Source organism: Mustela lutreola, chromosome 2 (assembly GCF_030435805.1).
Source record: "Mustela lutreola isolate mMusLut2 chromosome 2, mMusLut2.pri, whole genome shotgun sequence".
Lineage (NCBI taxonomy): Eukaryota > Metazoa > Chordata > Mammalia > Carnivora > Mustelidae > Mustela > Mustela lutreola.
Window position 1 is genome coordinate 71,071,265 of NC_081291.1, and position 16,610 is coordinate 71,087,874.

General features: G+C 37.4%; 1 protein-coding gene across 8 annotated transcripts in view; it reads left to right on the forward strand.

Moving 5' to 3' along the window:
• The window catches only part of FBXL2 (F-box and leucine rich repeat protein 2), a 155,067-nt gene that overhangs the window by 22,591 nt on the left and 115,866 nt on the right, over positions 1-16,610 (forward strand). For 7 of the 8 annotated variants that reach the window (XM_059162208.1, XM_059162212.1, XM_059162210.1 and 4 more), the window contains exon 2: positions 13,718-13,779. In XM_059162208.1, coding sequence (XP_059018191.1) covers positions 13,718-13,779 — 62 coding nt within the window. Of the gene's footprint in view, positions 1-13,717; positions 13,780-13,918; positions 14,013-16,610 lie in introns of all 8 variants that reach the window. The other variant, XM_059162209.1, reaches the window with a different exon arrangement.

Here is a 16,610-nt window from a genome sequence, read left to right on the forward strand (position 1 = left end):
GGCTTGGGTCATGATCCCAGAGTCCTGGGTTCGAGCCCCACATTGGGCTCTCTGCTCAGCAGGGAGCCTGCTTCCCTTCCTCTCTCTGCCTGCCTCTCTGTCTACTTGTAATTTCTGTCTGTCAAATAAGTAAAGAAAAATCTTGAAAAAAAAAAGTAAGATATGTAACTATAAATGCAAAACAGGAGGAAATGAAGTTTGTGATAAGTTAAAGATGCACTCTGTAATCACTAGAGCAAACCTTAAAAAAAATACAAACAGCCAAAGCTATGTGGTCATTAAAAGAAATTAAATAATATTGCTTTACTAAAAATGTCATGAAAGCAGGAACAAAGAACAGACAAGACAAATGGAAGGTGATATCAGAATGGTAGAAAAAATTAATATCAAGAATTACATTAAATATAAATACAAGTAGGCCAAACACTCCAGTTAAAAGTTAGCAATTGTCCCCCAATATTTATAGCAACAATGGCCACAGTCGCCAAACTGTGGAAAGAAACAAGATGCCCTTCAACGAACGAATGGATAAGGAAGATGTGGTCCATATACACTATGGAGTATTATGCCTCCACCAGAAAGGACGAATACCCAACTTTTGTAGCAACATGGACGGGACTGGAAGAGATTATGCTGAGTGAAATAAGTCAAGCAGAGAGAGTCAATTATCATATGGTTTCACTTATTTGTAGAGCATAACAAATAGCATGGAGGACATGGGGAGTTAGGAGAAGGGAGTTGGGGAAATTGGAAGGGGAGGTGAACCATGAGAGACTATGGACTCTGAAAAATAGTCTGAGGGTTTTGAAGGGGCGGGGGTTGGGAGGTTGGGGTACCAGGTGGTGGGTATTATAGAGGGCACAGATTGCATGGAGCACTGGGTGTGATGCAAAATAATGAATACTGTTATGCTGAAAATAAATAAAAAATAAATCAAAAAAATTAAAAAACAACCAAAAAAGGGGGTGAAAATAAATAAATAAATAAACAAGTTAGCAATTGTCAAACTGTATAAAATAACATGACTCAATATGCTATCTGTAAGAGATACTTTAAATATAAAGGCACACCAGGGGGCACCTGTGTGGCTCAGTGGGTAAAAGCCTCAGCCTTCAGCTCAGGTCATGATCTCAGGGTCCTGGGATCGAGTCCCACATCAGACTCTCTGCTCAGTGGGGAGCCTGCTTCCCTCTCACTCTCTGCCTGCCTCTCTGCCTACTTGTGATCTCTGTCTGTCAAATACATAAATAAACTCTTTCTCCGTGGGTTAAAGGTACACCAGGTGCCATGGATAGATGAATGAATAAAAAAGGTGTGATATATATCTCACATAATGGAATATATTCAGCCATAAAAAGAATGACATCTCTCCTTTTGCAACAACATGGATGGAGCTAGAGAGTATAATGCTAAGCAAAATAAGGCAATCAAATAAGGACAAATACCATATGATGATTTCACTGATAGGGAATTTAAGAAACAAAAGAGATGGACAAAGGAAAAAAGAAAGAGACAAGAAAGAAAAACAGACTATTTTTTTAAGATTTTTTAAAAAATTTATTTATTTGACAGAGATCACAAGTAGGCAGAGAGGTAGGCAGAGAGAGAGAGAGGAGGAAGCAGAGCAGAGAGCCCGATGTGGGGCTCGATCCCAGGACCCTGGGATCATGACCTAAGCTGAAGGCAGAGGCTTTAACCCACTGATACACCCAGGCGCCCCCAGACCCCCTCTTTATTTTTTTTAATATTTTATTTATTAGAGCACAAATGGGGGAGGGTCAGAAGGAGAGGGAGAGGGACAAACAGACTTCACATTGAGCAGGGAGCCCCATGCGGGGCTTGATCCCAGGACACCGAGATTATGACCTGAGCCGAAGTCAGACATCGAACTGACTGGGCCACCAGCCACCCCAAGAAACAGACACTTAACTGTAGAGAACAAACTGATGGTTATCGGAGGGGAGGTAAGTAGGAGAATGGGTGAAATAGGTGATGGGGATTAAAGAGTGCACTTAACATGATGATTGAGTGATTTATAGAATTATTGAATCACTAAATTGAAATGAATCTGAAACTAATATAACACAATAAACTATATTGGAATTAAAATTAAAAAGCAAGAAGGGGGATCCTGGGTGTCTCAGTGGATTAAGTCTCTGCCTTATGCTCAGATCATGATCTCAGGGTTCTGGGATTGAGGCCTGCATCAGGCTCTCTGCTCAATGGAGAGCCTGCTTCCCCCTCTCTGCCTTCCTCTCTGCCTACTTGTGATTTCTGTCAAATAAATACATAAAATCTTTAAAAAAAAAAAGGGATGTGATCTATGCATATGTGTATTTATTTGTATATGTGTATATGTATATAAAATTACAATATGTATATATAATTATAGTAAATGGTAACTACACTTATTATGGTGAGATTTTATAATATATGTAATTGTTAAATCACTATATTTTACACCTGGAACTAATATTTGTTTAAAAGATAAGAACGCTTTAAAAAAAAAAAAACTTTTTAAAATGTTTTATTTATTTAACAGAGAGATGGCCAGCACAGGTAGGGGGAGCAACAGGCAGACGAAGAGGGAGAAGCAGGCTTCCCTCTGAGGAGTGAGCCTGATGTGAGGATGGAGCCTGATGCAGGGCTCCATCCCAGGACCCTGGGATCATGACCTGAGCCAAAGACAGACGCTTAACCTACTGGGCCACCCAGGTGCCCCAAGACTTTTTTTTGAATTTAGTGCTTGTGACTCTTTTTTTTTTTTTTTTTTAAAGATTTTATTTATTTATTTGACAGAGAGATTACAAGTAGGCAGAGAGGCAGGCAGAGAGAGAGGAGGAAGCAGGCTTCCCGCTGAGCAGAGAGCCCGACGCGAGACTCAATCCCAGGACCCTGAGACCATGACCCGAGCCGAAGGCAGCGGCTTAACCCACTGAGCCACCCAGGCGCCCAGTGCTTGTGACTCTTAATATTGTTGAGGAGGATCAAAGATAGCGGTGGAATAGGAGGATCCTAGGCTCATCTTGTTCCATGAATACAACTAGGTAACTATCAAATCATCTTAAATATCCCAGAAATTGACCTGAACTGACAGAACAAACTCCACAACTAAAGGGAGTGAAGAGGCCACACTGAAGAACTCAGGAAGTACAGATACATGCATTAAGGGAAAAATGGGTCACCAGTACTTTGGAGGGGAGGAAGCCATGGTCTTAGGGGAGGGTGAGAGGGAGAGAGGAGCATACAGGGGTATGTACAAGGAGAACACCAAGGCACCAGTGCTTGCTTTTGTTGATTTTGATGGGAGTACTCTTTGCTCCCTGGATCTGGATGTCACCTTCCTCAGACTAGGGAAGAGGGAAGTTTTCTGCTTTTATTTCTTGAACATTTCCCCAAAGCCATTGGCCTGGAAAATGAAAGGGGCTGAATTTAGTGAGTTCTTACAACCAATAGGGCTTAAAGCCTGGAGTTTTAAAGGTCAGTGGGTTTGCTTGGGATAGAGCAGGGAGGGCACTGCCCTGCTTCTGAAAAGAGGGCAGGCATACAACCTGGGGACAGACAGTGTGGGAACAGTGATCTAAAGAACACCTGGGGTGCACAGAGGGGAGATGATTCACTTGTCTTAAAGGGTGTTCCAGGAATCAACATTCACAGAGTTGCTTCTCCAGGAACAGGGGAGCTGGCTGGCACCATTTCCCTCCCCACCCCTCATAAACATAGAACATAAACACAGTGCTGACACTGGCTGACTAACTTCTTCATACCAAGCTCTACTGCCACCCCCAGCACTCTGGCAGGACTGCCCTTTTCAGTCAAGCTTGCCTCAGTTCCATTGTGGCATCTCCTCTAGAAGAACAGCACAAACCCCTGCCCACACCACATCTCTGCCAGAGACTTCTGCATGGCCTCAGTTATAGTGGAAGTAGCATCAGGTCTCATTTAATAAGCAGACCAGAGCACACCTAGTTAACGCTTACCACATTCAGACCAGGGAGTAAAACACTGTCCATAGCAGACCAAAGAGCCTCTGCAGACAACTGGCCTGAAGGATAGAGTGCCAAAACACAAAAGTAGATACTTCCGAAGTGCCAGGCCCTGAGCACTATATGACCTCTTTGTAAGGCCATTACTTTCAGGAGAAGACATAACAGACTTTTTTAACATACAGAAGAAGGCAGAGACTTATACAAAATGCTAAGATAGAGGAATTTATCCCAAAGGAAAGAAAAAGATGGGGCCATGGCCAGAGAAATAAGCAAAACTGATATAAGTAGCATGCCTGATGGAGAACTTAAAGCTGTAATCATCAGGATACTCACTGGGCTTGAAATAATAGAAGACATTAGTGAGACCTTTTCCACAGAGAGAAAAGAGTTAACAAAGAAACCTAGATGAAGAATGCAATAAATGAGATTGGAAACCAGCTTGTTGTAATGAATAGCTGGCTGGAAGGAGCAGAGGAATGAATTATTGACCTAGAGGCCAAAATAATGGAAAATAATGAAGCTGAACAAAAGAGAAAGAATTATACAACACAAGAATAGACTTAGGGAACCCAGTGACTCCATAAAATGTAGTAACATTCGTATTACAGGAGTCCCAGAACAGGCCCATTCAGTTAAGCATGCAACTCTTGATCTTGGGGTTGTGAGTTCAAGCCTCATGTTAAGTGTAGAGATTACCTTAAAAAAAAATTCCAGAAGAAGAAAGAGAACAGGAGGCAGAAAATTTATTTCAAGAAATAATATCAGAAAACTCCCCTAATCTGAAGAAGGAAACAGACATCCAGATCCAGGAGGCAAAGAGAATGCCTATCAAAATCAACAAAAGCAGGCATTGTTGCCTTGGTGTTGACCCAGACCTATTATAGTTAAATTTTCAAAATATAGCAATAAAAGAAAACCTTAAAAGCAACAAGAGAAAAGAAGTTCTTAACTTACAAGGGAAAATCCATAAATTTAGCTGAAGATTTCTCACCAGAAACTTGGCAAGCCAAAAGGGAGTGGCATGATATATTCAGAGTGCTTAATGGGGAAAATCTGCAGCCAAGAATACTCTGTCCAGCAAGGCTATCTTTCAGAATAGAAAGAGAGATAAAGAGTTTCCCAAACAAAAACTAAAGGAATTCATCACCAACAAACCAGCCCTGCAAGAAATATTAAAGGGGACTTTTTGAGTGCAAAGGAGAAACCAAAAGTGACAAAGACAAGAAAGGATCAGAGAAAATCTCCAGAAACAAGACAAGTAATAAAACGGCAGTAAATACATATCTATCAATAATACTTCGAGTGTAAACAGACTAAATGCTTCAGTCAAAAAACACAGGGTGTCAGATGGATTAAAAATAATAAGACCCATCTGTATACTACCTACAAGAGACTCATTTTAGATCTAAAGATACCTGCAGATTGAAAGTGAGGGGGTAGAGAAACATTTATCATGTATGTGGATGTCAAAGAAAGCCAAAGTAACAACACTTACAACAGTCAAACTAGACTTTGTTTTTGTGTTGTTTTTATCCTGTTTTTGGGTGTCAGGGTGGTACTGGCCTCATGGAATAATTTTGAATGTGTTCCCTCTACCCCATTATTTGTAGGATTTTGATAAGATTTGTAAGATTGACTTAATTTTTTTAAAATGTTTGGTACAATTCACTAATGAAGCCATGTGGTCTTGGGCTTTTCTGTCTTGGGAGTTATTTTTTTGTTTTTTTAAGATTTTTATTTGAGAGAGAGAGTGCACACATGATCAGGAAGGGCAGAGGGAAAACAGACTCTGCTGATGCAGGGCTTGATCCCAGGACCTTGGGATCATGACCTGAGCCGAAGGCAGATGCTTAACCAACCGAGCTACCCAGATGCCCATCCTGGGAGATTTTTAATTCCTAATTCAACTTTCATTCTTGTTGTTGGTCTAAGAAGATTCCCTATTTCTTGGATTCAAGATTCATGATTCAATTGTGGTAACTTAAGCATTTTTAGGGATTATCTGTTTTTTTTTTTTCCCCTTAGTTATCTGATTTGTTAGTGTAGAATTGTTTATAGTAATTTGTTTTCAGACTGTGTATTTCTGGGGTTATCTGTTGTATTATTTTCTATTCCCCTTCTCATTTTAGTATTTGAGTCTTCTCTTTCTCTCTCTCTCTCTCTCTTTTTTTTTTTTTTTGGTTATGTGATTAAAGCATTGTCAATTTTTTTTTTTTTTGAACACTGGTGGTTACTTTCAGTGTTATGTTATTGTTTTCTCTGGTGTCTATTTTATTTCTGATTTTTCTTTATTGTTTCCTTTGTCTACTAAAATTCAGCCGAGTTTCTTCTTTTTCTGGGTCCTTGTGGTGTAATGTTAAGTTATTGAACTTTTTTTCTTAAATGAGCATTTATAGCATAAATTTTTCTCTAATATCTGCTTTTGCTGTGTACCATAAGTTTTGAAATATTGTTTTCTTTTTCTTTTGTTTTGAGACATGTTTTGACTTGCCATTTGATTTCTTTTTTTTTTTTTTTAGATTTTATCTATTTATTTGACAGAGATCACAAGTAGGCAGAGAAGCAGGCAGAGAGCGAGGGAAGCAGGCATAGAGCAAGGGAAGCAGGCTTCCCGCTGAGGGACTCAATCACAGGACCCCGAGATCACGACCCGAGCCAAAGGCAGCGGCTCAACCCACTGAGCCACCCAGGCGCCCTTGCCATTTGATATCTTATTTGGTCCATTGCTTGTGCAGTAGTATGGTGTTTAATATTTCATATTAAGTATTTAGTATTTCTGCTGGAGATTTTCCAGCTTTGTTTTATTATTCTATAGTTTATTTATTGTTCTGTAGTTTTGTACCATTGTGGTTGGAGAATATACTTGGTATGATTTCATTTTTCTTAAATTTGTAATATTTGTTATGTCTCTTTTTATGTGATTTAGCCAGGGGTTCTTCTGTGTGTACTTGAGGAAAATGTGTATTCTATTTTGAGGGGCTGGAATGTTTTATATATATCTTTTAGAACCATGTATTCTGAAGTTTGTTTTAAGTAAAAAGAAATTCCTACTGAAAAAAAAATAACTTTAACTGAAGGTACTTATTTAAAATAAAGCATATCAGATGGGAGGTGAGTGGGGGGATGGGTGAAATAGGTGTAGGGAATTAAGAGTACACTTACCATGAACACTGAGTAATGATATATAGAACTATTGAATCAGGGGCTCGTGAGTGGCTCAGTCAGTTAAGTGTCCAGCTCTTGATTTTGGCTCAGGTCATGATCTCAGTGTCATGAGACTAAGCCCTAGGTTGAGCTCCATGCTAGGCCTGGAGCCAGCTTAAGATTCTCTTCCTCTCCACCTCTCCACCCACTTACTCACTCTGTCTTTAAAAAAAAAAAAAGTTGTTGAATCACGATATTGTAAACCTGAAACTAATATAACACTGTATGTTAGATATACTGGACTTAAAAAAATAATAACAAAAAATGAAAAATACTAAAGTAGGTAAATAGAACACTAGGACATACTGTTTGGTTGCTTTAAAGAGCTGTGTAACACATCTTTCACTACAAATATAAATATTTGAATCTAATGATAGTGATACTCTAGAAGAATTTTTGTATACCCAGGAATGTTTTATTACTAAAATGGCCACAGTAGCACAGCTTAGAGAATATAGTCACTGGTATTTTTTTTATTAAAGATTTATTTTTAGAGGGGGTCGGTGGAGAGGCAGAGAGAAAGAGAAACCAAGCAGACTGTGTGCTCAGCACAGAGCCCAACATGGGGCTTGATCTCACGAGCCTGAGATCATGATCTGAGCCAAAACCAAGAGCCAGATTCTTAACTAATTGTGCTAACCAGGTACCCTTGTAGTCTCTGGTATTGTAATAGCATTGCATGCTGACATATGGTAGCTACACTTGTGGTGAGCAAAGCATAGTGTATAGATAAGTTGAATCACTTTGTTGTACACCTGAAGGTATTGTAGCATTGTGTGTCAACTGTGCTCAAAAATGTTTTTTCTAAAAATGAAAACAGTGTACATTTGAAAATACAAAAATATATATATACACATACATATAAGGCCAAAGATGAAAAAAGATGCAAAAATCAGAAGAAAGCTGGTTGTTGTTATCTTAATAACAGTCAAAGTGGATTTTGGCACAAGGATAATTTCTAGAAAGAAAGAGGACATTTCACAATGCTGTAAGGTTTAATTCATTAAAAAATAAATAACAAACTTAAATACATATGTACCTAACTACAAAGCTTCAAAATACATGAAACAAAACTCAAGAGAACCAAAGGGAGAAAGAAAGAAATCTACAATCACCGTTTTAAATAGCAACACCTCTTACTAATTGATAGAATTTGTAGATTAAAAAAATCATTAAGATATAAAAGATTTGAACATCACTGCCAACCACCTTGACCTAATTGACATTTATCTAATGATATACTTCAGTACATAGGAATAGAAAAATGGTAAAAGTCATTCCTTGTTAGTAATAATTTTAAATGTGAAATTATTAAGCTTACCAAGTAAATATAGATTGGCAGAATGGATTAAAAACCCAAAAACCATGATCCCATTATGGGCTGTCCACAAGAGTCTCTTGTTAGACCAAAATTAAATAGGCTAAAGGTAGAAAGATGGGAAGCAACTTTCTATACAAATAGTATTGATATCATACAAAATAGACTTCTGAGTTAAAAACAACAAAAACAATAAAGATTTATATTTTATATTTTGATAGATGGTGAATTTCTCAAGAAGATACAATAATTATAAACATATATGCACCAAATGATAGACTCCAAAATATATACAGCAAATTGACAGAAATTAAGGATGAAATAGACATTTCTACAATAACTGTTGATTTCACAACCATCATCGTAACTATTATTTGTTAAGCACTCACTATTTGCCAAGATTATTCTAGGCATTTTACATACATGAACTCCTCTAACTCACAGCAACCCTTGTGGCAGAGTTACTCATTATCCCCATTTTACAAAAGAGGAATTCATGGCATAGAAAAATTAAGTGACCTACCAAGATAACAGTAATGTATTTGGCAGAACCTGAATGGTAGATTCAGTAAATTAGATTTGGTTCTTAGAGATTTTCTATTCAAACCAACCACTGAAAAAAGGGATTTCTTTCTTCAACATACCTGGTTCTGTGATATTTGTAGGAGCATTGTGTGGATAGAGCATCACCACTTGAAAGAGTAAAACATTCTAGTGTGGGCTAGTCTCATTGCTATACAGTTCTTCCCTGCACTGAATTGTAATCTTGTAGCTTTGATTCACTGGTCTTTATAATAACAGAAAATAAGCCCATCCTTCTGACAGCTATCAAAGTATGTGAAGATTGTCATGATGTCACTCTCCATCACCCTCAACACCAATTGGAGACCTCAACTCCATACTTTAAGTAACACGGTAGTAGCATATCAATAAGGAAATAGACCTACTAGAGATATGTAGAACACTCCACCAAACAATAGTAGAATTCATATTCTTCTCAAGTGAATGTGGAATGTATTCCTATTCCTATGGAACCTGTCCTGTTCTTCAGGGCAGACATTATGTTAGGTCACAAAAATAGTTGATAATTCTCAAAAGATGGACTTCACATGAAGTATCTTCTCTTACCACAATAAAATGAAGCCAGAGATTTAAAAAAAAAAAAAAAAAGGAAAACTGGACATTTCACAAATATGTGGAAATTACACAGTAGACTTTTAACCAGTAGGTGTAAGAAGAAATAAAAAGGATATTAGGAAATAATTTGAGACAAATGGCATTGAAAACACAACATATCAAAACTCATGGGATGGAGTGAAAGCAGTGATCAGAGGGAATATATTGTTGTAAATGCCTACATTAAAAAGAAGAAAGATCTGGGGTCCCTGGGTGGCTCAGTTGTTTAGCATCTGCTAAACCTGGGGTCCTGGGGTCAGGCTCTGAGTTGGGCTTCCTGCTGCTTGGTAGGGAGTCTGCTTCTCCCTCTTCCTCTACCCCTCTCCACAGCTCATGCTCTCTTTCTCATTCTCTCTCTCTCTCTCAAATAAATGAAATCTTTAAAAAAATATAAAATCAGGGGGTGCCTGGGTGGCTCAGTGGGTTAAAGCCTTTGCCTTCGGCTCAGGTCATGATCCCAGGGTCTGGGATCAAGCCCTGCATCTGGCTCTCTGCTCAGAGGGGAGTCTGCTTCCTCCTCTCTCTGCCTGCTTCTCTGCCTACTTGTGATCTCCGTCTGTCAATTAAATAAATAAAATCTTTTTAAAAAATCTCAAATCAGTAACCTAACTTACATTTCAAGGAACTAGAAAAAAGTAAATTATGTAATGAACACAGTGCTTAGTGGAACTTGGAATACAATAGGGACTTAATGTTCGTAGAAGGTGGAGGAGAGTCAGGAATGTGTCCTCCAGACTGAGAAGGCACTTGAATACTGCAAAACAAAGAAGGCTACTCCATACCATTTATACAGTTTTATTCAGGGTCACCTACTGACAGGGTATTAGGCCAGCAGGTGGACAGAGGATCCAGGGTACTATACCCCCATTCCCCACCCACCTTGGACCTCAACCCACAACTTTAATAGTGCAAGGGGTATGGTGGCGTGGTCACAGGGTGGTTATCTATAGTGAGGCAATCTGTGTCCTAGAAGATCTATACTAGTTATCTAAAGTGGTGCCACCTGTGTGCTAGAGCAGGCTGTCTACTAGTAAAGTGGTGTCATCTCTGCACCGAGGGGAGAACAAGATGCAAGGCCAAAAATGGAGCCAGTGTTGTCACAATCCTATACTCACATACACATTGCTAAAACTAATCATTGAAAACATTTTTAAAATGAGTGTAGGATACTATTTACAGTATTCTTTCCATTTCTGTAGTTTGCTTTGATGCATTATGGTATATATGGGTTTTTAAAATCCATTTTTAAAAATGAGATGTTACAGGGGCACCTGGGGAGTGCCTGCGTCTCTACAAGACCAGTGCTCTAACCCCTGAGCTATAGGGCCCTGCGTCTCTAGATCTCACAGTTGTTACTTTCAGCCCCACCTTGGGTACAAATTGTTATTAGGGTTGTTAGTTTCAGCCCCACATTGGGTACAAATCTAGAAATAGATCAAGATATTACACATATACTGTGAATTCCACCCATTTAAAATGTACAATCCAGTATGTTTTAGTATATTTATCAAGTTGTGTCTTCATCACAATTAATTTAAGAACATATTTATAACTCTAAAAAGAAACTCCATCAGCAGTCACTCACTCATTTTAGGTGACCACTAATCTTAATTCTGTCTGCATGGATTTGTCTTTTCTGGATGTTTAATGTAAATGGAATCATAGAATATGTGGCCTTATATGTGTGTCTTCTTTTATGTAGCATAATGTTTTCAAGGCTCATTTCTGTTGTAATATATCAGTCTCCATTCCTTTTTATTGCTGAATAATGTTCCATTGTATGAATATACCACATTTTGATTATACATTCATCAGCTGATGAACATTTAGATTGAGTCTACTTTTTTGACCATTAGGAGTGATACTGCTGTGAACATTCATGTACAAGTTTTTGTTTGGGTACTTGTTTTTATTTTCTCAATAACTACTATGATTGGAATTACTAGTTTTTCTGGTAACTCTATTTTTAACTACTAGACTGCTTCTCGAAGTGGTTGCACTGTTTTACTTTCCAGTGTATGAAGGTTCCAATTTCTGCACATTATTAGTATCTTTTTTATTTTAGCTGTCCTTGTGGCTGTGCAGAGTCTTATTGTGGTTTTGATTTGACATTCCCTAATGACTAATTATGTTGAACTTATTTTTATGTGCTTATTGGCCATTTGCATATCTTCTTTGCAGATATGTCTATTTAGACCTTATGCCTATTTTTTACCTGGTTTGTTTTTCTGTTTTTTGCATTGTGAGAGTTCTTTATATATTCTGTATATAATTCCTTTATTAGATATGTGATTTGCAAATATTTTTTCCTATTTTATGGATTTTTATTTTTACTTTCTAGATGATGTCCTATGACACAAAAGTTTTTAATTTTGATGAAGTCCAATTTATTTTTTCTTTGGCTGCTTATACTTATGGTATCATATCTGCAAAATCATTACATAATCCAAGATCACCAAGATTTATGCTTATTTTTTTCTTTTAAGGGATATAATTTTAACTCATTTTTTAAAAATTTTTGATCCATATTGAGTTGAATTTTTAATAAAACGTGAGGTTTATTTATTTTTATTTCATTATTATTTTGCATGTAGATATCCAGTTGTCCTGACACCATCTGTTGAAATACTATTCTTTTCTCCATTGAATTATCTCAGAGCACTTGTCCAAAATTGATTGCTTGTAAATATAAGGATTTATTTCTGGATTGTTCTGTTCCATTGATCTATATTTCTATCCTATTCCAGTACCATGATGTTTTAATTACGGTATCTTTGTAGTAAGTTTTGAAATCAGGAAGTGTGAGTCCTCCAATTTTGTTTCCCTTTTCAAGATTATTTTGGCTCTTTTGGGACTCTTGCATTTCCATATGAGTTTTAGGATCAACTCTTCAATTTTTTTTTTAATATTTTATTTACTTGACACAGACAGAAAGAGAGCACAAGCAGGGGAAGCAGCTAACAGAGGGAGAGGGAGAAGCATGCTCCTCCCTGAGCAGGGAGCCCAGTGCAGGGCTCAGTCCCAGGACCCTGGGATCATGACCCAAGTCGAAGGCAAATGCTTAACTGACTGAGCCACCCAGCTGCCTCTCAACTCTACAATTAAAAAAGAAAAAAAGACAGCTGGGATTTTGATAGAGATTTCATTAAATCTGTGGACCAGTTTGAGAACTGTTGCTAACTTAACACTTAAATATTTGAATTTGTGAACATGAAATTTGTCTCAATTTGTTTTCTTTAATTTCTCTCAATAGAGTTTTTTGTGTGGGTTTTCAATATATGTCTTGCATTTCTTTAATTCATTCCTAAATGTTTTATTCTTTTTGATGCTGTTGTAATTTATTTATTTGTATTAAAGAGGGAGAGAATGTGAGTGAGGGGAGGGGCAGAAGGAGAGGGAGATAGAGAATCTCCAAGCGGACTTCCCAGTGCACAACATGGAGCCTAATACAGAGCTTGATCCCAGGACCCTGAGCTCATGATCTGAGCCAAAATCAGGAGTTGGTTGTTCAGGTGACTGACCCACCCATGCACCCCATAAATGAGATTGTTTTAATTTCATTTTCAGGAGGTTCATTGCTAATGAACAGAAAGACAATTTGTGTACAAATGTATTACATATTTGTATATTGTATTGCTAAACTCGTTGATTACTTCTAATGTTTGTGTGTGTGTGTGTGTGTGTGTGTGTGTGTATTTCTTAGAATTTTTTATATATAGGATCAAGTTACCTGTAAATAGAAGCTGTTTACTTCTTCCCTTCCAGTCAGGATGCCTTTTATGTATTTTTCTGACCTAGTAGGCTTGGCTAGAACTTCTAATACAATGTAGCATAGAAATCACTGTGTTGCATTTTTATTAAGTGGTGAGGGGGTATAAACTCTTTTTATATCCATTAATATTGAAGGTTGATGGCTTCATGAAATTAGTTATCATATATGTAGGACAGTAATTGGGGCTGTTATGACCATGTAACTTTTTTTTCATTGGGGAACACTTTAACAATGTCCTTGTTTTTTTTTTTCTTTCAGGTTTTCTCAAATAATGATGAAGGACTTATTAACAAAAAGTTACCCAAAGAACTCCTCTTAAGGTAAATGTAGATAAACTTTAATGAACTCAGATTTGATTCAGTCATCAAGTTCCAAGACAATCTTCTTTCTCACTATGAGTCCATAGCATAGAAAAACAGACAGAATTAGCCTAACTGACTTTTTGTTTTTGTTTTATAGAATGCTGTTCAGCTTGTTGTTAAATTTTACTTGGTCTAATCCAGAATGTACTAAGTATGTACATAGCATTGGTCTGGATTCTTTTTGTAATGTGGTAAGTATTGTAATAATCTTCAGTAGGTGCCATTGTTTTGGTATCAGTAGATATTCTCAATGTAGTCAATAACATGAGGAGTGATTATTAAGGTTGTGAGCTCCTGAAGTCCCAGACATGTAGATGTTTTCTGATAAACAAGCTTTAAAATAATTACAGCTATATGTTCTTACTGAACACTTAAAATGCTCATCCAAATATTGATATATTTTTATCCATCTTATGAGAATTATGTGCCAAGTGACAGTAAGTACTATAAAACATGGTTTTTGTCCTATATTTCTGGCATCACTGAATATGCAATAAATGGTGTTTTGCTTGTCATTTTACCAGATAAATCTATCAACCAACGTTTGTTGATCCTGAGGCACTGCGGTTTCCTTTAGTACTCTATAGTCATCAAAGAAATCTTATTTTAGTTTTGGATGTTCTGTTTTAATTGTTTACAAGTAATACATGAGTAATACATGGTAACCTTTGAGTGGCATTTCCCAAACTCTTCTCATATCACTGATGTTCCTCAAAGCAAAACAAGTTTTATGATCAAATAAGAATGGGAATCACTGGGATAACAAAACCTAGCCTTACTAGGCTAATACACGTGATGATACTCCCAGATGGATTGTTGTGGCATTTCAACTTGCTTACCATGAAACTCTTTTAATATTCCATGTTAATTCCATGTTCTGTGAAAAAGATTCTGGGAAATGTTCACAAAGAGTAAGTGATTGGCCAGATGACTCAATTCCCTTAGGCTCTTTCATTTTACTCAGTTAATTAAAAAGAAAATCATTTCACAACAGGATCAAATGAAAAATACAGCAATAATATTTTATTTTGATAAAACAAATACTTGTTTTGATGAAAGAATATTCTCTGGCATTTTAGACCCTTTTAAAGTTAAGGAAGTGGTAACAAGAAAGGAATGATATGTTTTTCATATAAACCTGGGAGCTCTTGATCAAACAGTGAGCTGTTAGAGCCAGCATGGCTATGTTAGGATGGGCAAGCTGTTACTATATAAATAGAGGGGATGCCATCCACAACAGATGACAAAATTCATGGTGTCCCTTGGAATTGTGTGGTGTTTAATTCCTGGTCTGAACTTTTTCTAGCACAGACATCAAGCTGTCATATGAACATGTCCTCCTCCATCCTCTGGAGAATCCACCAGCTTCAGGCTGACCCATTATTAGTCATTCAACACTTGGGTGTGATTAAACGCTACTCTTTGCATGAATACTACTGCTATCTGTGACTCAAAGCTGCTAACTTAATATTTTCCTCTTTGGTAGGGTTAGCTTTGACACTGTTCTCAGCCTTAGAATAGTTTCTATCTGCTGACAAAAAAAAGGCGGGGGGAATTATATCACTTTCTTTGCTAGTGTGATTTATGAATTGTTACTTTAGAAGTTTTAGTTCTTTCAAAGATCCATGATGGACCCAGCTGTTACAAAATTCTCCAGTTACAGGTTTTGAATCATACCCCAAAGCTCATACAGAGATCAATTTTCAAAAAGAATTGCCATTTGAGACCAAATGTTCATAACATGTCTATTCATAGATTTGTATTCCCACTTCTGCTCTTATTTTGGAGTCTGTGAGGGGAATTTAAATTTTAAAGTACTGCTGCTACAGGTCTTCTCTGACTCGTGAGTCTCAAAATTAACTCTAGCCAACTATGGTATTTTAATGTTTGTTGGCCTTTAAATTAGTTCTGCCATTTTACTCTCAGACCTTATATTCTCAGTAATAGTATTCTCTTTCCTTTTGTTTCTTTTTGGGCAAAATTTTGAAGAAGGGTTTGACCAAGTTACCAAAGTAGCTGTCTTCATCATCCCTCATGGGGCTTAAGTCTTGATTATCTTGCTTATTTAAATGATGTCTTCATACTTTCAGTATGTCCTAGGCTTACATTTTTACTTCATATTGTAGACTTCTTTGTAACAGTGCAGACTTTGTATTCTTGTTGAATTCCTATTCACCCTCCCTCTTACTTCATCAATAGAAATGAATTCTTTGACCTTACAATAATCTTACGTACTTGCAGCCAGATCCTCCTGTGTCTGCTGTTTTGTATGTTTTGTTTTTTAAGATTTTTTATTTATTTGTCAGAGAGAGAGAGAAAGAGCACACAAGCAGGAGGAGTAGCAGGCAGAGGAAGAAGCAGGCTCCCCACTGAGCAAGGAGCCTGCCATGGGACTCTGGCCCAGGGCCCTGAGATCATGACCCAAGCCAAAGGCAGGGGCTTAAGTGACTCAGCCACCCAGGCATCCGACCCATGTCTGCCTTTTTTAACTCCATCTGTTACCACCCTCTTAAATTCTCTACTAGCTTCCGTTACTGATCACATCAGGCAAATTCTTAGCTTCCCCTTTGGAACCATTAACAAGCACAACCTAGAATGATGTGTGTCTTTTCATCTCTTTATATTCCTTTGAATCCACTCAGAAAAATCCATGAGGTGGTTTTTCATCTGATCATCTTCTTGTTAGTTTTAGGACTACCCAATATTGTTCACAGATTCCTTCTACCACCCCATCTTTAATTTGTTACTTAGCAAGTTTTTAGAATTTTGCTTTTTCTACCCAACTTTCA